Source organism: Pseudopipra pipra, chromosome 1 (assembly GCF_036250125.1).
Source record: "Pseudopipra pipra isolate bDixPip1 chromosome 1, bDixPip1.hap1, whole genome shotgun sequence".
NCBI classification, from domain to species: domain Eukaryota; kingdom Metazoa; phylum Chordata; class Aves; order Passeriformes; family Pipridae; genus Pseudopipra; species Pseudopipra pipra.
The window spans coordinates 61223876-61249566 of record NC_087549.1 but is presented as its reverse complement, the minus strand read 5'-3'; the positions used below and the strand labels follow the sequence as shown (position 1 = coordinate 61249566).

Sequence of the window (25691 nt, the reverse complement as noted above, 5' to 3'; positions counted from 1 at the left end):
CTCACAGGGAGGAGGTGAGGGCTGATGGCACTGCGAGGGAATGATTCAGACAGCTGGGTTTTGTCAGCTCCTACATTAGAAAGAATGTGAAGGTCATCACCATGTGATTGTGTAGGAATGTTCATCCTCCCCCTTTACAGACTATTTCTTGGGATGGGGAAAGACCACTCTGCTTTCTAGGTCTGATCAGCAGGAGTCTAGTATTAAATGAAAATATGTTACTCACCTGAACTGTGTTACGAAATCCTCTGGGCCACGGCTTCAGGAGAAGCAAAAGACAGTGTCACTAACTGAAATCTCCCCCAAGCTTCAGCACAACTAGAGGATAATCTCCAGAGGTGGGATTGAGGCACAGCCCAACCAGCATTAGCATCCGTGGGTGTGGGCAAATCAGCATGACTCTCTCATGCATCTCAAACAGGAACAGAACTTTCTGGCACTTTCCTAAAAATGATTCTCAGTAGCTTTTTTTTTGTGCAACAGGAGAAAGAAATCATCTCCACACTAACTGATTAATAAGCAGTGGCAGTGAGAGCTCGTGCTGATGGCAGTTCTCAGTTAAGTGTGGTGGGTCGTGCAGATTTGTGACTAATGGGCCACATTAATTCCCATGTCATCTCAGCCTGGCTGGCTGGGTCTGGCAGAGGGCGAAGATTTAAGATAATTGCAGTTCCCATCTCAGGAAGCAGCTATTTGCTCTTGTAACTGCACATCAGGGAATACTTTAAAAAGCTCAGAATCTATCAGTCAGATTTTAACCTCCTTTGGCAGGGAGTGGGAAGTAGGTCCTGCAGATGTGGTACAGAGCTATTTGTGTTCACGCTGGAGTCTGGCAGGAAGCCACAGCCCTTCTCCAGTGCATCTCAGAGGGGAAGGTGCTCCTGCTACATACATCACAGGTGAAATTCCTCAATGGAAAAGCCTGAAAACCAGATTTATGAGCAGAAAAGAGCAGGGCAGCTCCCTCCAAGAGAGCTTCTTGCCCCTTTTTCCCAAGGGTGGATCAGGTAGGTGAAGCTCTGAATGGAAATGCTGGTGCTAGCAACTCTTCCAGGGCAGCATTTCTAACTGGGTGACTAGGGCTGCTGGTCCTTCCCTCTCATTTGGTCATACAGTATGAGTGCTTATGTGCACAAGAGGAAGCAGAGGACCTTGCTGTCACCTCAGACATTGCCACCCCTTTGCTGTCATGCCTAAACATGGTGAATGCACCAAGGAGCTGCTGTCTTGCCTGACACCAGCCCAGAGACCAAGCCATCATGTCAGACATAACCCTAGCTGGACGCTGTGAGCCCTTTCTGTGCAACCAGACCGCACAGCACAGCACTGTGGAGAAGCCCTCAGCTGCAAAAGGAAGGCCAGCCGCATGCCTGGGTGCAAGTCACCTCTCCTCCCATGCCAAACTCTGCTCCCACCACTGCTGGCACAGCTAGAGGTGCTCAGGCAGCACCCAGTGTGTCACGGGGAGGAATGCAGGGCATCAGTGGTATTCAAAGATGCTATGGATGCCCTGGGAGAACAAGTACTAGCCCTCTCCTTCAGTGGTACCATAGCTGATCTCTGTTCAGTCTCCCAGGAGCTCCAGGGGTCTCTGCTATTGGCATCCCACCAAAGCACCTGAATGTGGCTTCCAGGCTCTGCCCCTTATACTCTCAGGGCAGTACATGGGTCAGGACAGGCAGGGAGCACAGGGGACTGACCACAACGCAGCTCAGGCACCGGGGAGGCAAAAAGAGAAACGAGGATTCCCTCAGCTGCAAACCTGCTGGAGGGCCTGCAGCTCATGGAAAGGCTCCTGCCCCATAGAGCTGTGATCCCCCCAGACCTCCCAACCAGCTTGGCTTAGTACCAGGGCACAGTGATTGTTCTTTCCCTGAAACACACTGGCACTTATCCATGGCCTCTATGAGCTCAAGACAGTGAAAATAAAAGTCACTGTTTCCTAAATGTAGAAGAGGTACAAGAAAGGGGGTGTTCTGCAATGTGAATTCTTTGCAGTCAGGCTGATAGTGCTGGGTGTGTCAGTCAGAAAGATAGCAAAGAAATGAAAACCATCATTCCTCCCCACATCCAAAGCCACACACACAAAAAAACAAATCCCAGGTCTTCAAGAGCTCTCACTTGCACTCCCATAAAGTTCTTCCTCCACCACTCAGCCTGCCCACAACACACTGATGGGTTGGAATACAGACTGGAATGGCTTTTCATAACTAATGGAAATATACTGCTGTCTAATGAAATCACTACGCTCCAGCCAAAAAATGTTACAGCACTAGAGCTTTTCTTCTTAACAGTACAAACACATGCTTACAGCCTTTGAGACATCCCTGTCTTTGGCTTACTGATACCAGGGTGACGGGCACACACTATTGCCCTGATTTCTCACAGCAGGATCAGTACCTCAGTATCTCAGATGACTGATAAGAAGGACATCAAGGACAAAGAAGGAATTCTCAGCAACTGACTTCTCTGGAAGTTAGAGACTATTTTAAATTTTTGTCTTAATTTACATCACAACCCTTGCTGTTAATTATCTTAAATCCACAAAACCAATAAATAGGGCAACCCTTCTTGCATACTTACACTTCTCAGGCAGTTTTCTTTTCCATGTCCTATGGGAATAAATATTGCATTTTATTTATGACTGGATTAATTTTCATTACTAATACAAGTATTTCTATTTTTAGTTTGCAATTTGTCTTTTGTTCTTACTGATGCCAAATAAATCACAAATATATATGTGAATGTGAAGAACTCTCTCAATGATTTTAGACAAATGCAGAATTTCAAGAGAGTGCAAACCCCAGGTATGAACCCCAGCCCTCAGAACCTCTTTTCCACAGCCCTGTAGCCTACTTTTGAGATGTAAACCTCTACCAAGCTTCTAAGATGTTCTGTTTTGACTTAGCAGCCTTTTATACTGCAATAGGAGAAGTGGCAATAGCAGGCATGTACATAGGGATCAGACAGAAGGTCACCTAACAAGCAAGTATCTGAGCATTTCCATCCAGTCAAGAAGCCACAGAAGGGCAAGGGAAATTGCTCTTGGAAGAGAGTTACCAAATCAATTTTATTTTGTCCTACTGGATTAAAATTGGGAGGCTTTACTAGAGGCAGAAAAATGACATGGGTTTTGTCTTAACCGCACACTTTGTCTACCTGACTCAATGCCAGATTCAAAGAGCAGAGACCATCAGACCACAAACACTGTTGTAAAAACAAAGACTAGTATTTCAGTTGTAAAATCATTTTTTTTATTGTTACAAATATACATATGAATAAAATCCCTTCAACTTGTAATGTAAGTGGGTAGCTGTGAAATTTGCATCCCCTCCCTCAAAAGCTGAAATGTTTTTACAGGTGTCGAGCTATGTTTCTCATAGAATTACACATTGAAAGGAAGCTAATATGCAGACAAAACCGAGGAAGGCCTCTAGAAAACACCAATATTAATAAAATTTCAATTGCCCTCATTCCAATCAATATATACATTAATATACGAATGTGGAAGCATACCATGATTATACGTCATCCAAATCCTTCTCTGTTGTGCTTTCTGACGGTACACAAATGTAAGTGTTGGAGCTTTATGTACAGTAGGAGAACAGGAAGAAAGAAGCTCCCTATGGGAGAATGTAAAAACCATACCCAAGCATTTAATATATATAATCTATACAAATTATTTTATTAGTGTGCTCTTTTAATATAATTACAATGTGCAATTGCATACCGCAAGAATATATTTATAGGTAAGTCACGTGCAGATCTGACACATTTACATTCAGCAGTACAACACATTACCTGCTGTACAGTGTTTTAGTGTAAGATAGTCTCCAGTTAATTTGCTTTGCTTTCTAAATGCCCTAATGCAGGGCACTCTTTGTAGCTGCTTCAGAGAAATTCAAGTAGAACACATGAAAGAATGGCTGGCTTTAGGCAAAGGCATGGAAAGGAATGTCTGCACTGTACAGAACAGAAATTAAGGACCGAATCAATGCCAAGTGTACTGTAAATAATGATTGGAAGATCAGGTTTTCTGCATGGAAATGTACCTGTGGTGAAAGAGCAGCTGGCTAGAGGGGCTGTTGATTGCTGAACCCCGATTGTTATAAAAAGCTCTTGCGCTACGAAGCACTGATTGCTAAACGAAAATAAAATCTTTATCTGCTTCTTCGCCGGAGTCACTGGACTTGCTTCCCTGATGACCGTCTTTACTTAAGGACCTCTGCTTCAGTTCTTGGAACTCGTGAGACTGCTGCCCGGGGCTTCTTTTTGCAGCTGTATAAAACAGAAACAGGTCTTACATGATTGTAGAGGAGAGAGAAAGGAAAAAAAAAGTCACTCGTGCACACAAGACCTGCTCCTGATCCTACTCATTTAACTTGCACTAGTGGCAGTAGCATAGGTCCATTAATTCTTCAAACCAGAAAAGGTGAGAGAGAAGAGAGAGAGTTTGAGCAAGCTCTATTCTGCTGTTGGTTGGCAAGCAGGCAAACTTGAAATATGACACGTAGTACTTCACTCTGACATCGGTAAACATTACAGTCAGAAATGACCTGGAGATTTTTTTCTCTTCACACCACTTCCAAAACAGAACAGGATTCTTTTTTTCCAGCTGGGATGGATCTGAGATAGTACACTTCTGACTGCTCATATGGATATCCCTGCTGAACACCCCTCAGACCAGCAGCACACATCCCAGGCAGCCCTGTCTCCCTAGCAGGACACAACTATATTCTCCCTTTTGACTCAGAAGCTTTGATCAGGATAGACATTCACTGTGGCATCCAAGTTATCCAAACTGCTTCTCCCTGCCCCACTTCACTGCCACGTCCTGATGTCCTCCTTATTACCTGATATGGGGGACACCCATGGCTCTAAGCCCAACCATCATCTCTTCCAGATGAGATCATGGGCTCTGTGCCTTTCTGTGCCCTGTAACGGGGAAAGCAGGAGGGCATACCCTCTTTCCCATAATCTAAATGCAAACAGCATTGATTTCGTTTGCTCAGCGTTCTAAAAATCTCCGTAAAGCCAGGGTTTTCTCCAAAGCTATTCTGAAATAAATTGGAAAGAAGGTTGTAAAACCTTGTTAAGATTCCTCATCTAATCAGTGGTCCACAACTGCTATGGTAACAAGCAGGTTATACACATTAACCAGGGCGACATTACCCAAGGATTGATAGCTTTAGAAATCTCACACTTCCACTTAAAATGACATTTTAAACACACCTATATGTGACTTTGTTGCAAGCCACCTCACTTTAGCCCCACAAAATTAAATGTTACGATTAGGAGACCTTCTTTGCTCCACCATTTCAGGTAAGGATGTCCGGCTTTGATTCACACTGATCCTTGTGCCTGACCACGCTTGCGAACCCTTCTCTTGACAAGGCACCAGCAGCCACGGTGAGCATGAAGCATCATCTCTCCTTCCCCATGCAGCACTCACCTATAGCCTCACCACTGGAAGGGACAGCCTGCCTTGCCACTGGCACACAGCTCCAGCCACAGCAGAGGCAGGCAAGCAGCAGGCTGTCACAGATGCCTCTCCGTGGCTGTTTTAAAATTGTGCCAGGATGTGTTAGGGACTGGCAGGAACATAGGAAATGCAGAGAGGGATCGCAGGGGAGACGTTGCTGAGCTGCTGAGGCAGTCAAATAGTTCTCCAGAGTCCAAAATACCTGCCTCCTCATTTGTGCGAGCCGAAACAAAATATGTGAGGAAATGAGAGCCAGCAGCTACACACTCACTGCATTCTTATCCTGGCTTTGCAAGTTGGGAAACAGGAAAGGATTTTGAGAAAGGATTTTAAAACTATTTCATAGAACTGGAGAGGATTAAGATACTTAAATCCAGTAAAAAATATTCAGGCATATCCATTTTCCAAAAACATCACTGCTTTTCAAAGAAATAGATACCTGGAAAATTTTTGAGTGATTCTTGACACCTGTACCTCCTACTAATTACCTGGCCTTTGTTTGGCCCCCATGGACTCTTCAAACAAAACTCAAAATACATCCTGCAGCAGCCATTTCTGTTTATGGCCTGATAAATCTAGGCAGGTAGTTTGCCCCCAAAATAACTGAAAAATCCCCAGACATTAAAGTCCATGTAGTGCAAGCAGGCTTCTGCCACAAGAGCTTACCCTTGCCCCGATGAAACCATACACAGGTGACCTCCATTGGTCTGTAGCAGCATCTCAGCTTTCAAAATTTATTTTACCAGAGAGATATCTTAGAATGAACTAAAATATAATAACTTGATTATGATAGGGAGGGGAGATTCTAAATTTGGATGGACTAAGTTCGATTCTACAATATGATAAGGAAATCGGTTTATAAATTTTGGGGTGAGGATGTTACAAAAGGGATACGTGATGTCTTATAAGTAGAAAAACTGTGGGTAAATGGAGTTGCATAAGATATTCAAATACCCAATTAAAATATTTCAGAAAAAAAGTGTGAATAATTGTTTAAACAAACCAGTGAAGATGTAAATGCAAACATGTAAACATGTACCATTTGAGAACAGGAGTTTTTATATTTTAAGAACATATAGAGCAATCAAACATTTTTATAGCTTCCTGAATGAGCTCACTAAGTCAAAGCTGCTCCTCAGTGCACCACAGTGGTGGGCTTGGGCTCTTTTGGTGTTTTTTTTTCTGTTTGCTTATGTAACTGAAAAATCAAAGTGATAATAAACAATCTGAATTTACCCAGTTCTCAAGTGGTTTAGTGAGTGATGCACTGAAACTGGCACTAACAATATTCAAGCTGAAATGTATTTTGAAACACTAAAGTGCATGCATCTTAGAAAGGAAAGGTGTGCAAGCACACAAAGCAGCAGACAGCCCACCTGCAGCGTGCATACACGGCAGCATGCCAGTGCTGCTGCACCGAGCAACCACAGACTGTAACGAGTGCTCTTCTGCAGGGGGCTACGGGCACTAGATGGTACTGGTCACTGGTGTTGCCACGAAGGAAAAATGCACACACATTTCTTATCTGGGAATATTTTCATGCCATGCAATTCCCATGGGGATAAAAAGATGATTAGCATCCCATCAGATTTTTACCTTTCTCATAACCCAATGACAAACCCACACTCTTTTGTTGCTTCTTTGCTATTGCTGTTTCTTAATTGTTAGTACCAGCTTTCAAGCATCATCTTGATGAAAAATGAAAACTTCTAACCAGAAGTTGGCTGTGCCTTCCTCTGCCCAAGCACATTAGCTTCCTCTTCTGCACTGGTAGAATACTGCCCCGGAGTGGTTTTCACGCTGCCAGATGGCTTGGCACAGTCAAGAGCTGCATCTCTTTTTTGACAATCTCCTGTTTGTTCTAGCAAGGAAAATGATTCATTTATACTCCTAAGCTGCTCTGTAGGCCCAAGTATAGAAAGTAATACAAATAATTTCACTTATTCAACCCATTTAATCAATTGTTCAAAGAGTAGTAATCAGTATGCCAGGTGATTGATTAAATGTAGTCCAGATATTTGGGTATGTTAGTAACTGGAGCCCGATCTTACAGCTGCAAAGAGGTGTATTTGGAGATTGTCCCACAAAGTACAGTTAAACTCATTAACATAAAGCAATTTTATAATCAAGTATAATCTAATTTTTAGCTTTGTTTCACAGGAAATATAATTTTGTTTACTAACTTAGACAGATTTGCAGTGATTTACCAGTTGCAGAAATAAATTGAACATGCTAGCCTGAAGAGCAGCAGAAAGCAAGGACAGAGGAACAACTGAGTGAGGAAGCAGAACAGTAATGAAGAAAAAAGAAAACATGAAAAGGAATAAAAAAATAAAAGAAACGGAATTTACTCTTTCCCAAACAACTTTATGCAAAGCATAGCAGTTCCTTAAGGACCTGGAAACCCAACTTTAGCCAGTCTAAACTATGATCGATAAAACGTGTACAGTGCGATGTAGACCCAACTAGAAAACCCTGTGTTAGGCCAAACTGTCTGGAGACGTCTAAGGGAGCAAGGAGTAAGAAAGCAGTGTCTGACTCCTGTTGCTTTTGGCAGCATAGATCATCTGAATACTCAGCCCTCTCGAGGGACAGGAGAGGTCCTTGGGTGTGTTGTGTCCTGCTAGCTGTACACAATTCAGTGAGATTGTGGTAGTTCTACTGTACCTTTATGGCACAAGAGCAGCCCAATGGCATCATACAAGTGGCTGAAGTGAGAATCAAAACAAATACTCCACATGTGCTGACATGCAGTCACCAAATGTTAGCCACCACTGCAACAATTTTCCAAGCAGCACAACACCCAGACTCTGAGATAAGTTGTTTCATAAAGAAAATGGTAGCCTTAGGGAGAAGCTTCTCAAAACTTATCTATGGACCATGCTGCTTTGGAGATGACTTTGCCCTCATCTAGAAGGTAGCAGTGGGCTCTGTGGGCAGCACAACTTCTCAGTCTTTACAACTGAGCATTATGTAGCTGCCTCGACTCAGTTGTCCCCATCCTACATTATGAAAATCTGTTGTCAGATTGTGAAAGAGCACCCCTTTGTTTCACAGTTTAAGTGATGGGAATCACCTCGGATGTCTTCTTTGAGGAGAGACCCAGGAAGGAAAGAGGTCTCACCCCCAGATTTTAAACACCAGCTAACACCACGCTGAGCAACATTTCTGTGATTACTTCTCCACATAGCCGATGTTATGCTATGCTATCAGAGGAAGACTTAGTTCTTTTAAGAGCCAACTGTGGGCAAGAAAATGCATCAGCAGAAGTAGAAATCCAGTGCACACATGAAAATCAGCATAGAGAAGGCAGCAGCCTACTGTTGTGCATAAAAGGTACCAAGCCTTGCCCTGGCACACAGACACTCACTGCCCGAGGAGAAGGTGAACTCAGTCACATGCAGTGACCCCACAGAAAGGAGGAATACAAACAGAGCAACAGGCTGGTTGCAAGGACCAAAGTCATGGCTGCTCCCCTGGAAATGTGCTGGACCACAGAGCTACATTTCACATTATTGTGTGCATCTTAGTTCAGATCAAACTAACCAAAATATACACAAGAATCCCTTAATTGTTCAGTTACATTATTAATACCAAGGGATTAATCTTTCATTTGATTTGATCAAAGGAAGATGGGTGAAGAGATGCAGAATAGGTGACCAGATACACTTTCCTTGCTCTTTTTACCTTCAGATGAATAACCTTCTTCCCTTTCGAGTGAAAACAAATCAGGGAACAACGACACATCAAATTTCACTCGAAGATGGGCACACTGGAACAAGTTATACCAACACTCCTACCTTCTTGAGAAAATGATCTGACTGAAGGGGTGCTCTGACCATCCTTTTCTTTATCAGAAGGAACTTTCTTCAGCACAGGTGGAAGCAGGGCAACTTTTGGGGAACTGGGGCCGGAGGGAGACTCTGGAGCTTCCTCTGTGGAGTAACACAAACAAAAGGGTGAGAAGTTACATTTGCACTGAAACTCACAGAAATGGTGCTGTTTATGATGGGCCAAACCTCAACACAATACACAGACAAGATCTGTGCCAGAAAATGAAGGATTCAGGAATTTACATTATGTCAAGAGAATGCACAATGGCCCTCAGTCCAAGTGAAAGGATTTTAGTAGTCAAAGCAAGATCTCAATTTCAGCATTTTCAGGTGTACAGCTATTGTAGCATAAATAGAAATTTGATGGGACCAACTGAATTTCCTGCAAGACATAAGTACGCAATTTGTAAAGAAGAGCTGAAAAAAAATTTGCATGGATTTTTGGAAATATTTGTTCTACTTATATTTTCATTGTTCAGAAACAGAATGAACCGATCAACTTAGATGTCCTGTTTCACAGTTACAAGGTATAAAAGTGAATCAGGGAAACAAATTACAAAAATAGCCTACAGAGCTCTATACTTCCAGGAATAACTTCCCAATACATAATACAAGGGAATCTGTAAAGATTTGCTAAACAGAAAAAGTACTTCATCTTCTGGACTGTGAGGAAATCTAAAACTTAAATTCAAATCCATAGTTTAAACCATCTGGATCTCTTGTTTCTCTAAAAGACTGCATATGCATTATGTATGGTAAGTTGACTACCATCTTTACAGTTCTTACAAGAAGACCTTTTCAGTTTTCCACTAGACAGCCTTCGCTTGGACAGCAGGGAAGTACAGCTATAGTGGATTATTTAACCTGCTTGTATGTTTGCTTCCCAAGAAGTAAACAGCGGCATATATACTCAACAGAGGAACTAGGAAGATACATTAGCATTGATAAAAGGAAAAAAGGAACTCAGAATATCACCTATATTGCATATTTGTATGAAGAGTTAATTCAGTTGTATACTAGAAATTAATAGGAATTTATCTTGTTTTTGAGAATCCACCACAAAGGAGTCAATCTTTTCACTTTCAGCACAGGAAAGTGATGACCTTCCAAATGCAAGTTGATGTGAACAGATACACCAATTCTTGGACCTTTCTCCAATCATTTGATATGCCTAGGAGGCCACTTGCTTTGGGAAGCTCAGTACCAACATACAGATGAAAACGGTGACTGGCAAACACAGCTATGTGTTTCTGAACTAAAGTAGTTATGCGCTTTACTGAGGAACCACTTTCAGTTTTTTGACAATTTGTGGACATCTGAGCTGTGTTCCTTTGCTCCCAGATTACTTAGCAAAAATTTGCTGCCATTTGTTTGTCCACACTGCTGGAAACAACAGCAAGAGCAAGAGCATGGAATGAATGATGCTTAGTTTTTTCGTCATGTTGCCTGGGCAAGCTTAGGCAGTTGTTTACTATAGTATAAGTACTAGAATAGAAGTTGGACTGTAACAGAGATGACATTACTTTTACTCAAAGAGCTGGCCTATTATGAGTAAGTACTAATTACTCCCTTGTGTTAAACCCACAGTATGCTCTCTCTGCAGGAAATAGGAGCTGGCAGAAACATAGCTCAGGTCTTTTTGATACCTAAAACTTTGATAGAACACTGCCTATTTTACAGATTAGGCATCACCAAATAAGGCGTGATTTCCTGTTGTATTCATCTTTGTATCTTACCCAATATCTCTCACTTTAATGACCATTTTTAAAATGGTCAATAAAATAAAAATAAAGCCATCTAAAACCTGATGGTGAATTCATATTTGAACAACATACTGCCCACTGGAGTATAGAGACTAAGTAATGCTCAGGTTACACATCAAGAGCAGGGAGGAGGCTGTAACATCCCTTTGTCCCCTCATCTTTACCAGAAATTACATCATTCTAAGGTCAACAGTGAGTATGGGAAAAGCCAAGAGGGCTGCAAGCTCTTACAGATGGCCACGCTCACATTTTTCACTCAACAGCAATTAATAAGCTGTATTTGCCATGGCTACTGGGGAAGTCACTAACTGGCTTTTAATTTCCCTCACCTGCAGTGGCTCTGCTTTGGGAAGAGGGGTTTGTGACATTGGCCAATTAGACAGTAGCCACACAAATGTGTGGGAGATCTGCTGAAGTATTTCCCACTACTGGAAACCTTAAGATAATACCTGGGCAGGAGGTTAAGATAGAACAGAAGTTAGTAGTTTTTCAGTCGGCAGTCTTGCAGGGTTATAAAAGCACAGTGACAGTTATTTCCAGTCAAATGCAATAAGGAAAGAAACAAAGGCTAAAGAAGGAAAAAGACGGTAAGAGGCACTTGGTTTGTGCAGGTTATTAAGAATAATGGGATTTGCTTGAAGGCTAAAAGCGGCCTGCCACAAAGCCTCAAGGATTTCGGTATTTATAGCCAGGTGTTCAGAGAAAATACAGTGCTACTGTCAGTGCTACCACAACAGGACTTTGATGCTGAAGTAGCTTTCTATGCTCACCTCTTCTGTGAAAGCAGGCTAACTCAAAACAGCTCTGCCACTGCCACTACTACTACTCCTCACACTTTACTGTTGAGGATCATAGGTTAAACCATTTTAATAAGTTTATTCAAATTAGGACAAAAGGAGATGGAAAAGAAGGATCAAGTCAAGAGCAAGGCACTGAAGAACCTGTCCCTCTACATTTAACTTCTGTTCAGCATGTGACGATAGCTGTCTCCTCCATAGGCCACACAAACACGACTCAGAAGTACCCAGAGCTGGGGACAAGGACTGCTCAGAAGAGCTCCTCACCAGTACGAGAGGCAGAGCGCGGTTTCTGTGGCACTGTGGGTCGTCCTGCCAGGCTGGGCTTTGTTGACTGCAGTGGGGGTTTTGGGCTGGTAGGTGTGTTGGAAGAACTTCTTGCCTTTGCGCCAGCTTCTGCCTTTGGTTCAGCTTTTGAATTTTTTTCTGATGATGTTGAAAGGGAGTCACCTTTATTCGATGCAAACCGACTCTCTGGAAGGGTCTGCTGCTGTTTAGGCACTGAAATAAATAGACACATAAAAAGAAGTCTGCTGCAACACAGAAGGCTAGATGCACAGATATGCTTTTGTGGAAAATACCACCATTAGCTCACATATCACTGCTGCACAGCTATGTGAGTGTGTAAGAAGACCTCAATGTTGTATTTAAAATCACTGCAATAAAAGCATCCAAACCTGCTAATTCTTACACATGTTAAGCTTCATAACTCAATTGCCCAAGGGGGCAATTGCATGTCCCCCTTTTTAATATATTTGACACGATGGCTAGCTGGACCTTATTCCTCCTCCATATTTCTGGAAGCAGATGGCACAGCCTGCCTGCTGAGAAAACAGTGATGGATCAGTGGAAAAGGCAGCTCTTGACTGTTTTGTGCCTCTACAGACAAAAGGTTGGGTTTCCAAGATCAACAGAGAAATCCTGTCCCAGAAAATAAATCCCAAGCAGGTTACATATTTTTACTTGTTGCTTTTAGCAGGCTCTAGAGGAGATTTTGAAACTTAGCCCAGATCAAAGTATTCTTTATATGATATTTTGATTTAACTAATAACTGCACATGGATTACAGTTTCCACACATTAGTAAATTTACGAACATATTATTTATCCCAAACAAAGACCACGGTATTTACAGATAAAGTTGCAGGGACTTCCAAGCAATAAATCAGTTGGTAGAAAGCCTGCTGGATTCCAGGTTGCTAACAAGCAAAAAGCCTGCCCTACTTTCCTACTCAGCAGCTTTCAGAAGGTTGAAGGTTTATATCTAGCAGTTTCAATGATAATCTTGGAACTCATATCTTAGCTTGGGACTTGCAACAATTGTCATGTCTTTATTCTCAGAAGAAAATTACAAACTAACTGAAATGCAGACTGGTAGCCCTATTTGTAAAACCCAGTATGTGCTCACAGATGCTGACTTGACCTACCTGCTATTCCCATTCAGAAATCCTACTGAATACAAAAGTGCTGAGCACAGACATTTTGATGACAGTGGGAGGGAGGGGAGTGTTGATACAGTTTGTTGCAAGCCAATCTCCAATATGTTTTTCCAGCTTATGTAGCTGTTTTTCAGCCCAGCTGGAGTTAAACTCTGGCAAAGCAGACAGTTGTGTGGTGCATATATATTGTGTGAATGCGTGACAGGGAGAGTTTGTGTCTGCACGCTTTCAGTACTTTCTTGCTGCAAGCGAAACAGCAGGACACCTTCTCCACCTGTGCGTGTATGCATACAAAAAAAAAAAAAAAATCAGGCAACATCCAGACACAAAGCAAGGAATAAAACCCCCAAAACTTATTCTCCTTCTGCATCATTATCTCTAGTTTTCCTGTAACAACATCCAGCAATTTTCCATTAACCCTCTTTCTTGTCTTCCTGACCTCAGGCCTCCTAACATTATTAGAACACAGTAATTTAAAATAAATTAGCCCAAAATGAAAATAAACTGTAGTTGCAACAATGAAAAGGAGCCTTGGGGAGCTCTCAAGCAAGAGTGGTAAAGAAACAACTGACAGCTGGAGGCTAAAAGGAAGGGCAAGCATAGTGCAGTGAGGTGGGGGTGAAACGCGTCATATACAAAGACCTGAGAAAAGTTGGGGTTGGACACCCTCAGCTACTCTAATGCCCCAAGTGCAGACTGTTCTTGCTCCTCTGACTTCAGTTTACTGATATCCAGAGACACATACAGTCCACGAGGTCCTCCTCAAAAGATAAGCAGGTTTTAAAAGCATTGATTTCCAGATTTTGGCATGCTCTGACTATGCTTTAAAAACTGCTTTAGAAAGGTATAAAACTTCATAATTGATATCTGAAGTACTCAAGCAAGACGGCCACACTAGATTTTGATTTCAGCCTGTTTTTCCAGCCTTGCTTCTGTATGTTTTAGCAATCTTCTCTGCCATGCTTGCAGGGTACCTACCACCACTACTGAGAAATCAGACCTGGATTTCCTAGTTCAGCCCACTCCTTTCATGTGGTACCCACAAACCAGCAGAGCTGAATCCCCTTTGAATACTTCACTAGCCAGTCTCAAAAGTATATATGGAGACAGGAATGTCATCTTGTCCTGAGATGGCTGCAATACAGGCACTGACTGCCGTGTCAGGGACCAGGACTACAGCTTGACAATGGCACAGAAAGACCAGGTACAGAGAGACTTGGTGCTGCAAGCACTACAAGGCTGGCCACCACTTTGTACACATAATTTTGTGCATGTGAGCAGTGTCCAGGGGGCTCCACAGCTTTGCAGACAGTCCTGGCTTCAATCAAACCGGGTAAATCCTGGGAAGAGTCAGCTGCCGTTGACTATCAGCCAGCTGAAACAGCTGAAAGTCAAGACTACTCAAGTTGGCATGTGCAGACTACTATAAACCTTGCAAATTGGTCATATTTAGGTCCTCAGATATATTCATCGCTTGCACTTCTTCGTGCATAGACATTCCTGCTGGCTCTTGAGTTGAGCTTCAGCTCATTTTTTAATGCTCCCATTAAAAGTCAGCATCCCTTTGAAGGTGCCTCAGGTACCTGCACCAAGTAGTCCCTCTCCTGTGCAACAAGAGTAAAAAGTGAGACATAAATTCAGCCCTAAAGCTGACTTCATGAGAAGTGCTGTCCAACATAGCACAAAAAGCAAGCTTGTTTCTAATCATTTTCACTTAGTGTAAACTCCTATTTTGCTTAGCAATTATAGACATACAATCTGAAGAGGGAATTGAGATTTTTGAAGTTATGCATTTTGCAATTTCTAGAAAGAGTTTATACCAAGGAACCTATACTGTACCTGCACCACTTCCATCCAGTCGTTCTGAGCTCACTGTTGTGTCAAAAGACTCTCTGGGAGTCGTGTCATTCCCAAGTTTCTGAAAGAGTGAGAAAAGCTCTCATATTAGTAATATATCTGCAATTAATACAACTCAGTCGTTCTGCTAGGTAAAAAAACCCTCTAATTTGGAAGCCATGAGGCAGAGAAAACAGTTATAGTAAGATATGGTGGATTTTCTCTCTTTGTTTCTGTTTCAAGTCTTGGAGAGCTAAGTGGGAAGAAAATCATGCTGATTTGTAACTAACGCTGCCACATGCCTATCAAAGCTGCAATGACACCCTGCCTCCTATGAGACAGATCTCCTAATGAATAGGAATTGAAACTGAAGGTGCTAGATGGAAGCAGCCTTTCCTCCAAAGATAGCTCTGTATCTAAAAACTTCTTAATTAGGTTTGAAATAAAATGTCTTTTTCTAAAGATCTAGATTTTGAATATGACTGCTGAATGGATCTTATGCCGTTCTACATAGAAGAATAGCTTCTCATTTTAGATAAAACTGCAGCTACAGAAATACCAGTACTGATGTGTTTACAGGATACCTCTAAAACCAAACAGACCTTACTTGCTGAAAAGTGTTTAAAGCTAGCCATCACAAGCACTGCTGGGTGCTCAGCACCTCTAAAGGAAGAGGACTTCTCGTTTATGTGCCGATATTTTGCCTAAGTCTTCCATTCTCTTGGTTAGGTTTCCTAACATCTTGGCCTCAAAAAAAAAGGCGCAAAAACTTTTGCCATATCAGAGCTCTAGCCTAAGCGAGCTTGAAACCTGTGTATTCACCAGGAGAAGCTTACATATGCAGTGCTTTCAAAAGAACCAGCCTCCTTTTACTGGCTTACCTGCTACCAAACCTTAGGGAGAAGAATAAATGGGAGGATACAAAAAGTGCATAGAAGTAAGTGCAGGATATACTAAGACAGAAAGACTTAGCAAGATAAGACTAGGGATAAAAGTGAGATTATTTTGAAACTAAAAAAGTATGGATAGACTTCTGCAGGCAGCTTCAATATTGATCTTGATTTGTATTTCAAGACAGTTGGTGTGGCAAATGATTTGTTCTGATGACCATTGCATTTGGTTATATACCCATACATAAGTCATGTTAACATGTTCAGGCAACTGCTACTGCTACTCCAACACCAACTCTGCATGACTTGTACTGGGATTTGACTATACCATGACATTCAGAAATCTCCACCATGTGCCACACAGTGCACATCAACCATGACCAATGCCCTTTGGAGGTTATGATCCTAAAGATTGCTAGGTATAGCACATGGGTAAAAATGGGACAGCAGGAAATGTAGGAAGGAAGAGAACAGTTACAAGTAGCAGGAACACATATTTATTACAGAAAAAATGATGGATTTAGAGTGAAAATAGTATTTTAAATACAAGCATAAAAAAATGATTCCTAAATATCCATGCTGGCCATATATCTTTCCCCTGTAGTGGTAATACAATACAGCCATTTCAAGTGAAGAAGATTTTGGGGAGTGATGCAGAAAACAGTGTAGTTGGCCTTAAAGATTTACTGACACCTTCATTTTGCTCATGTAACCTCATAGCTCCTTAAACAAAGCCTCTCTTCGATACAACAAAGAAGAGGATGGAGATGCTGAGTGTCTGCCATTCCTATATAAGACCTGGCAGGGCGATGCTATCTCCCAAGCTCTTCTCTAAGTACAGGTGAGCACTTAAAATGGCACACTGCATAAGGGGGATGCTATTAGAATCATCATTAAACTTCCCGTACTGTAAAACTACCCCGATACAGATGTAACTATCCACTCTAAGGGATTACATTTCTACAGGTTTTAAGTATAAAATCATCTGTATGTTAAAAACCACGTGTAAGCCAAACAAAGTGTTCTGGACAGATGCACTCAAGAAATGCTGTGACTTGTAGGGGCAGAATATTAAGCTGTGGTGCCCATATGGACAAAACAAAATCACCTCTAAAGCTAACAGAACCATTAAAGCTTTGCACCACTGGGTGGAAACCCATTTTTTATTTCTATTTCTTGACTGACATTGATATTTTGGCTAAACTCTCACTTCTACACCTCCCAAAGTTACATGTTTCTTTGTAAGACTGTCTTGGCTATGTATTTTTAAAGGGAATACCACTCTCCACTTACTGGATTTTTCTTCTGTACCTTGGAAAACCCCCTTTTTTTACAACAATCTCTTCATGGAATGTAAATCCTCATGACCTTTCACTGAAAAAGTAGTTTTCTTATGAAAATACTGCACATTCATAACACTTATCTACAGTAAATGACTTAGGAGAGTTGTGTGACAGTATGAAACTAATTTCACTGTAACTCCTTCCTTCCCTAGTTATGGGACTACTGAGGAAATATGACCATGCACAGGGACAAGTACAAAAGCCAGTGCTGGCATCTATTAGCGTAGTACTCAAAAATGCAATTAGGATGTGAGCATGTTTGGCTACCTACTGTACACACATTACAAACTGCTTATGGTCCTGGGACAACACTAAACACTTCCTGCAAAAATTTACTCTTAAAAGTCAAATCAATGCAGGTGAATTTATCATGTAGATAAGTAATGAGCAGACTCTACTTTTAATAGGAATTCACGCAAGGTTGGGCAACACCACAGAGCTGGGTGCCACTGAGAGTGAATAAACAGGTTACGGATGATGCTTTGCTCACAGGCCTTGCTCCAGGTACTTAAGAATCCAGTTTGTAACACTAGATGGAGCTAAAAGATCTTTTTATGTGCGCCTAGAGACAACACTAATCTGCAAACACTTGACTCTACCATTAGTGCCAATTCGCATGTTGTATTCTAAGCAAAAGAAAACAAAAACTCATTTACCATCTTTCCATCTACTGTGCACCTGCTCATCACTTGGTATCTGCAACAAGACTGCGGTACAGTATGAATGAAATAGTAAATTCCTTCTGGCTTTGTTTTCATGTAAAATAGCTCAGAATATAAGTAGCCATCTGTACCTTAAAGGAAAATACAATTTTCTAGCATACTGGAATTCTGATAAATTTGAAGATGTAACTTGATATCATACCCATCCCTAACAATGTAACACCAGCGGGATGATGTCTTCCACAGCTCAAGCGTGCGATTACTGTATGATTTTCACCTTCATGAATATCATGAATAAAAGTGCAAACCTAAAGTATTTGATATTGTCACCTAGGATGAAGTATGTGGAAAATTCTTCAGAACAGCAGTTCAATTTTGTGTCCTCCGAGCAACATTAAGAATAGATAATTTAGTGCTCTGCTGTGTAAAGATTTCTATTTCAATGCAGTTTTCTTGTCACTCTTTAAATAAAATAAAAATATATAAAACCCCATATTTTTGCATTCTATAAATACAAATTTTTACAAAAAAATGAAATCAATAATATTATTTTCTTGAAAATTAAACCTGAAATAAGAGGAGTAACCTCTCCAGCCAGTAAAAAAGTGAAAGGTGGTAAAAAAACCAAACTGGGAAAAGGCAACAACCTTTCATTTTGATGGATGAAATTAAAATTTTCAATTAATGCTACAAAAGCTCATCAGTCAAAGAGGACTTTTACTCTCCCCACTTAAAAAAAATATACATGCTAATATTCTACCTCAGTCATGACCCTCCAGATTTGACTCACTGTAGACAACAAGTGTTAAGAACCTAAAGAGCATGAAGCATACACAATTATGCAGTTGTAAAAATTCATACAGGCTGGAGTAGCTTGGTATTTTATAAGTTACAGGCAGGGCATAATACTCGTATTTAAAATCATATGGCATTCTACTTGAAAACTTGGTGCCTTAGAAATCAATGAGACTATTCACGGGCATTACTTAAAACCAATGAGAAAAGTGGGAATTGGTAATTTCTTTAGAAAAATCATTTTCATGCTGAAGATCCCTTTAATGATCCATAGACTACGGCATTAATTTGAATCTGCTTATGACAAGGCTCCGGTGTCTGCAGGAATGGCTCACACATCATGGAAAGCACTATAAGACTATGAAGAAAGGTAAAAATGGACTTTGGGTGCCTTGCTTGGTCACAGCAAGACAATTCTGCACATGTTAAAGGAAAACCCAACAAAGCTTGCAGATGAGCTTTGTTGTAAGACAACACCTTCCAAATTACAGGGGACAATGGTGGGCAATGGAGAACATCTGAGTGCCCTGAACATAGAAGAGGAAAAGTGAAAAAAGGCTGATTCTTTGGTAACTGTGAAACATGCCAACTGCAGCTGGCAGGAAGCAGAGGATAATAATGGAGAAGACCAAAGGGAAATGGGCATCAGGCAAAATAGGCTGGTACAAAAAGCTTTGGAGGAACACAAGGATATTCCACTCTACACATCTGCAAAGTGAAGCAGAGCTCTTGCCCAGCATCAGCACTTCACAGAAGAGAAAATTACAGAGAGCAAAGGCAATCTGGATGTTTTTTCATGTATCCTTTTTTTCTTTCAATCTTAGTATTTGAAATACAGAAATCAAAGCCACAAAAGTAATTAGGTGTGGTACAAAAGGACATAAAAAATGCAACAAGAAAAGTATATGCTGAATAGTTGTAAACAGTGACTGGAAGTCAGATTTACTTCTCTGCATGGAATGTATAGTATAAAATACAACAGATGTCTCCTGTCTACATGACCTTCTGAAAGAGTAGATAGCTGTACTTAACTGCCAAATACCTGAGGTACTGATGTGCCAGGGGCATAGCAAGAACTCTGTCCTAGCTTTACCTTTTCTAAAGCACAGTTTCAGTATGCACTGTGAACAATCATGATATAGAGATATCTGAGTTGTGCTTACTAGTCATCCCAAAATTATCCTGTAATACATGCAAACAATTACATGTCCTCTTCTGTGTTTGTGATGATATCAAGTGTAAGGGCTAGTGTCACCTCCTCCACAAGAGGAGAGAAAGAGTAGGCTTAAGGGTGCAACTCCTGCTCCACATGTGCAGCTTACTCCTTGTCCAGGGTATTTGTGTTCAACCACCACAGCAGAGAGCAATCCTCTTGCAGGAACACCCTAATCCCTGCTGGAAAGCAGGACTGATGTGTCAAGCCTCAGCCACCAAACCTTAGAGACCCAACCCACCTCTCCTGAAGTCACCTAGCTTTTGCTCATTTTTTTAACAACTCAAAAGAAATCAAATTGCCTTCACCTTCTGAGCAGAGGCTGCTCTCTTCTCCTGCTTGGCTTTCATTTCTGCGAGAAGTCCACTGCCCATCACTTGCACACCATACCTCCGGCCACCCTGGGGGCTTCCTTTGCTGTCACCCCTCTCAGCTTTTGCCACATCATCTGGCTGCACCTCCTCCAGTGAGTCTGGTGTCTTTAATTCCTCAGATCGCTCTGTACCACCGTTCTGCTCTGCAGGCTTTACCTCCTTCTTGCTTGTGTCTAAAGCTGGACTTCTTGTAGCAACCTTGGGCGAGGAGGGCTCCTCTGCCACTGTCACAGTCGGGGGACGTTCAGATTTGGAGCCTCTTGATTTGATTAAGTTAAGGAAGCCACTCTTTCTTGAGTCCCTTTTCTTCTTCTCATCACCTGCTTCACTGGGCTCACTGCTGTCTGAAGTTTTAGTTGACAGTCTCCTAAAAAAAGATAGACATTTTAAATTTTTCTCCTCTCCCCTCCTCCCTCTCTTTTAAATAGTACCAAATGACTTCTTCCAGGCAAAGCCAATCTTTTGTATGATCCATATGTAGCCCTATGCCCAATCATCTGATATCTCTAAATTAAAAACTGGACAATGAGCACTGATCACACCATCTTGAGGATTCCTGTGCTGGCCTTGTGCACAGTGTAATGGAGACAGGCAACTGTTTCATCTGCACTGGGCATCCAGCTATTTCCAACACCAGACAGCTCTAGCAAAGCTGTCTATGCACATATGTATTTGGTTTGCATGGCCAGGTTTTGGTAGCAGGGGGGCTACAGGAGTGGCTTCTGTGAGAAACTGTCAGAAACTTCCCCTATGCCTGACAGAGGCAATGCCAACCATCGCCAAGACTGACCTGCTGCTGGCCAGACTGAGCCCATCAGTGATGGTGGCAATGCCTTTGGGACAACATAGTTAAGAAGGGGGGAAAAAAACCCCTGTGCAACTACAGCTGGAGACAGGAGTGAACACACGTGAGGGAAACAGCCCTGCAGACACTATGGTCAGTGAAGAAGAAGAGGGAGGAGGAGCTCCAGGCATTGGAGCAGAGATTCCCCTGCAGCCTGTGGTGCAGACCATGGTGAGACAGCTGTGCCTCTGCAGCTAATGGAAGACCATGGTGGAGGAGAGATCCACCTGCAGCCCAGGGAGGACCCCATGTTGGAGAAGGTGGATGCCCAAAGGAGGAAGCGACCTCAGGGGAAGGCCACATTGGAGAAGGCTCATAGCAGGACCTGTGAACTCACAGAGAGAAGACCCCACGCTGAAGAAGGGGAAGAGTGTGAGGAGCCCTCCCGCTGAGGAGGAAGGAGCAGCAGAGACAGAGTGTGATTGAACTGATTGCAGCCCTCATTCCCTGTGCCACTTGGAGGGAGAAAGAAGAGAAAATCAGGAGTGAAGTCAAGCCTGGGAAGAAGGAAGGGGTGGGTGAGGGAAGGTATTTTTAAGATTTAGTTTATTTCTCATTATCATACTCTGATTTAATTATTTTTCCCCAAGACAAGTCTCTTTTGCCCAGGATGGTAACTGGCAAGACATCTCTTCCTGCCCTTATTTCAACCCATGAGCCTTTTCTTATAATTTCCTCTTCTCTGTCCAGCTGAGGAGGGGAGTGATAAGGCAGCTTTGGTGGGCAACCCACCACAACATACAATTTCACTCTCCTCTGTTTCTAGAGTACACTATCTCTAGTTTGTGTCTGCCTATAAGTGAAAGAACAACTGATCTAGGCGCATGGTTAACACAGCTTTTGGGGGATCTTGTTCTTTAAGGGCCCTACTTAAAATAGGAACTACTTGGTATAGCTGCCTTCTCTCAATTAGGAACTGAGAAGCCACTTTGATAGTGCAGATGCTCATTCTAAAAAAACCCCCAAACCAAACAACAACAAAAAAAAACCCCCAAAAACACACACACACAAAAAAAAACTAACAAAAAAACCCCCAAATCAATCTACCTGCCACTAGGATTTTCTACAGGCATTTTCTAAGCAGAGTATTCACACTTGAGGGGTAAGCTGGGTACATAGTACATCTGCATAAGAGCACCCAAACTGGAGAGAGAGCCACTGGTGTCACAAATAGAGCAAAGATCCTCAGCAAAGGCCATGGCCAGGGACAGGCAAACAGGGATGGTGCAAGAGATATCTTAAATGAGCTGCTGGCAGGCACCCAAGGGAAACACAGAAGAATGCAGTAGTCTGTAAGCACCCTGAACTTAACCTGGCTAGTCCATTTTTCAAAGCTACCATAGTTTCACCCCTACACATAGTATACCACACATGGCTTCATGTGTCACTATAGATACTTATAACTCATAGTGGCTTTAAAACATTTGCTTTTCGTGACACAGCTATCTACCAGTTAACACCTACTATTTTCCTCAATGTATGTCACATACAGCACAGAAAGGGTCATTCCAAGTTGCCTGGAAGTCACCCTTCTCATTTAGTTATGTAAGTATTTTTGTATGTGTGTGTGTGCATGTGTATGAACACGCATGAATTCAAGAACATCTAAATGCACGGTTCTGCAAATATACAACTAGATAAAAAGCAACTGTATAAGCTGCATAACCCTTATGAAAAGCTGAAAGAGACATATCTTTCAGATTAATGTTTTGCCTAAACCTGGAATACTGCTAATTGGCCAAATACATCTTTAACATATTTCTAAACCAGCATAAATCTACTGTCTTCAGTAGATGACAACACTGTATCCAACAGCAGTCCTTACTAGACAGAGACACTCGTGTGTACAACTAGCACTGAACAGATCCTCAACCAATACAAAGCTCTGCTTCAGCTTTAATGAGCTTTGCTGAAGGGTAAAATGAAGTCAGCTGAATTATTAAAATACACATTAGTCATTAATCGCCCCACATGGTATAATAAAGCAATTTATTTCAAAGTAGCCATTTTTAAGGGGGGATAACTGAATTCACAATGTCTTGGCTACTAAAGTATTTTCTGACTCTGACACCACCAACCTGGATACTGGGAACAGAAGTCAAGCACAGCTTAAAAGTGTTACTTGCTCAGCATTAAGATGGACTTTTTAAAAAAAAAAAAACAAAAAAACAAAAACATTCTAGAAAATTTTTTTGAACTTACTTTGAATCCATTTTTGTCACTTTCTTAGTGAAAAATTCATCCACGCCTTCATCCACTCTCCCCATGAGGCCATTCTGATCCCCTTCTGGAGGTACTCCAGCAGGCACCTGACAGAAGAAAAAAACTCTTTCAGGTATATAATAATCTAAGCATCTTTGTTCCAGTGACAATAATTAAGAGTTAAGACATAAAAAAAATGGTGTGTGCCAACCAAACCTCAGTGCAGACAACAGAATCACCACCGGAATTCCTCCGTTAATCAGGCCAGTTGATGCATTACATCAAATGCAAAGTAACCCAAACCACCACTGACAACCTGGATTCTGCAAGGCATGAGGCCAGGAATCAAATGCCTTGGGCTTGTGAGAATAGAGCACTAGTTCAGTTAGACAAGAAGAAATAAATCCTGATCAAGTGGTGACGTGAAGTGAAAGTATTTTCAACAACCAGTTGTTTCTCTGTTTGGAGAAAAACATATGTTCTGGACTTTGGATTCAGAGATTTAGGAACAGAGTCTTTTATAATTCTTTCAATCCAGCATCTCCAAAAGCAGAGACTCTAAATACAGAATCAGGTGTATCACTTTAGGAACCAAGCACAGATTTTTGCTACATGTCTGAAAATGGCAAACCGGCTCCCTGTTTTTGGCTTCAATGCCCACATTTTGAATATGGGTGACCTGAGGCATATAAACTGGGCTGGCTTAGAAACATCTGCCAGCCACAGAGGCCCTGCAAAGATTAGCTAGTGACTCTGCAGCCTCCTGAAGATGAAACAAGTTGTCTCCTGCAAGGATTTCTCATGAGGTCTAGCTCCTGTATGTGGCTTTGATGTGGAAAAGCTCTATTATCAGTAAAGAGACTTCCTTTAAATTTAAATGCCATACAGAAACCTTTTAGGTGACTACAGAGGACTCCACAAGACCCAACCCAGTTGTATTCTTGGTAGTACTAAGGACCAGGAATCAGTTCGCCACAAATAGCAGAGTTTGTAATTTGAAACAATTCAAGTTAATGAATCTCCTAGTCTCCACCATAACTCAGAGTAACCCCAGCTTCCCTTTTAATGTAGTATATGCTCTTTTCCATGTCTCTAAAAAGAAAAATAAATACTCTTAAAAGTGGCTTTTAACATCAAACACAGTCTCATTAAGTCAGGACAACAGACTTCATATGAACGAATGCTTTGACACAACCATGAAATTTTATACTTTCCATGGCTGAACCTTGTTAGAAGTCTAGTATTTATTACTTGTTACCAAAGATATTAGTTAATATTTTATTGATACCTGCTGTAGCAATCTAAAAGTGATGTGAAAAGAGTCCACCTGGTAACAACTGCTTTGTTGACAGTCAAACCGGCAACAGATTTTCTATAAAACCTATTCTATTCTAAGAAGCACAGTGATTTATCAGATTTCCAGCTTGGCTACCTTTGGTATTTTCTGTAGAGAACTTGTTTAGCTGGAGCATCTGAGACTAGGCAGCACTGCACATACTAACATCTGGGTTGGTCACACCAGTGACCACCTCAGTGAAAAGCCTGTTATCACTGGTGATATCATTGGCATCTCAACCAAAACACGCAAACTAAAAGTGGCTGACGCATTTTAACAGAAATGAGAAACCACTTAATATTGATACTGGAGTCCTCCAGATAGTAGGAACAAACAATAAAGTATCAAAAGCAAGAGCATCTCCTGAAGAGGAAGTAATTCCATAATCCAATGATCTACAGCAAATGAGAAGATCTACCTCAAAAAAAGAAAACAGTTTGTATCTGAAACAGCAGCAAGTTCCTACAAATTAACTAAAGATGTACACAAATGTTGAGGGTCAAATAAGGTCCTCAAGGCACAGAATTTTCTTACAGCTGTTTATTGTAATGCTTTTTAGTGATCAGCGTTAACTGTAAGACTGAACTCTGGTTTATCTTGTGTTTTACTGTCCTAATGTAAAAAAAAGGTGTTAAGTTTTAATTTTTCATTTTTTAATCTCTTTTTTAACTTAAGTTTAAAAGCAAGCCTTCCAGGGCTTTGAAGCAGAAATAAAAAAGTTGAATCATAATCTCTTCCATAAATTACAAATTCATCTCTTTTGCTGTATTAAATCCTCACACATGTGGGAAGAACTCCTGAGGTTAAGATCTCAAAAAAATCTAAATTATAAACAACTGTTTTGTCATTTTGCTTCAAAGTTAAAGCTACTTTGGGGTGGGTAG

General features: G+C 41.5%; 1 protein-coding gene across 6 annotated transcripts in view; it reads right to left on the bottom strand.

The window, feature by feature from the left end:
* Window positions 1-3231: 3231 nt before the first annotated feature.
* The window catches only part of CARMIL1 (capping protein regulator and myosin 1 linker 1), a 194121-nt gene continuing 171661 nt past the window's right edge, over window positions 3232-25691 (bottom strand). For 4 of the 6 annotated variants that reach the window (XM_064658373.1, XM_064658390.1, XM_064658379.1 and 1 more), the window contains 7 exons: window positions 23472-23578; window positions 20360-20792; window positions 15152-15230; window positions 12143-12376; window positions 9283-9417; window positions 7197-7343; window positions 3232-4278 (listed from right to left, as the gene is read on the bottom strand). In XM_064658373.1, coding sequence (XP_064514443.1) covers window positions 4142-4278; window positions 7197-7343; window positions 9283-9417; window positions 12143-12376; window positions 15152-15230; window positions 20360-20792; window positions 23472-23578 — 1272 coding nt within the window. In that variant the 3' untranslated portion in view covers window positions 3232-4141. The remainder of the gene's footprint in view (window positions 4279-7196; window positions 7344-9282; window positions 9418-12142; window positions 12377-15151; window positions 15231-20359; window positions 20793-23471; window positions 23579-25691) is intronic. The other 2 variants (XM_064658411.1, XM_064658419.1) reach the window with 1 other exon arrangement.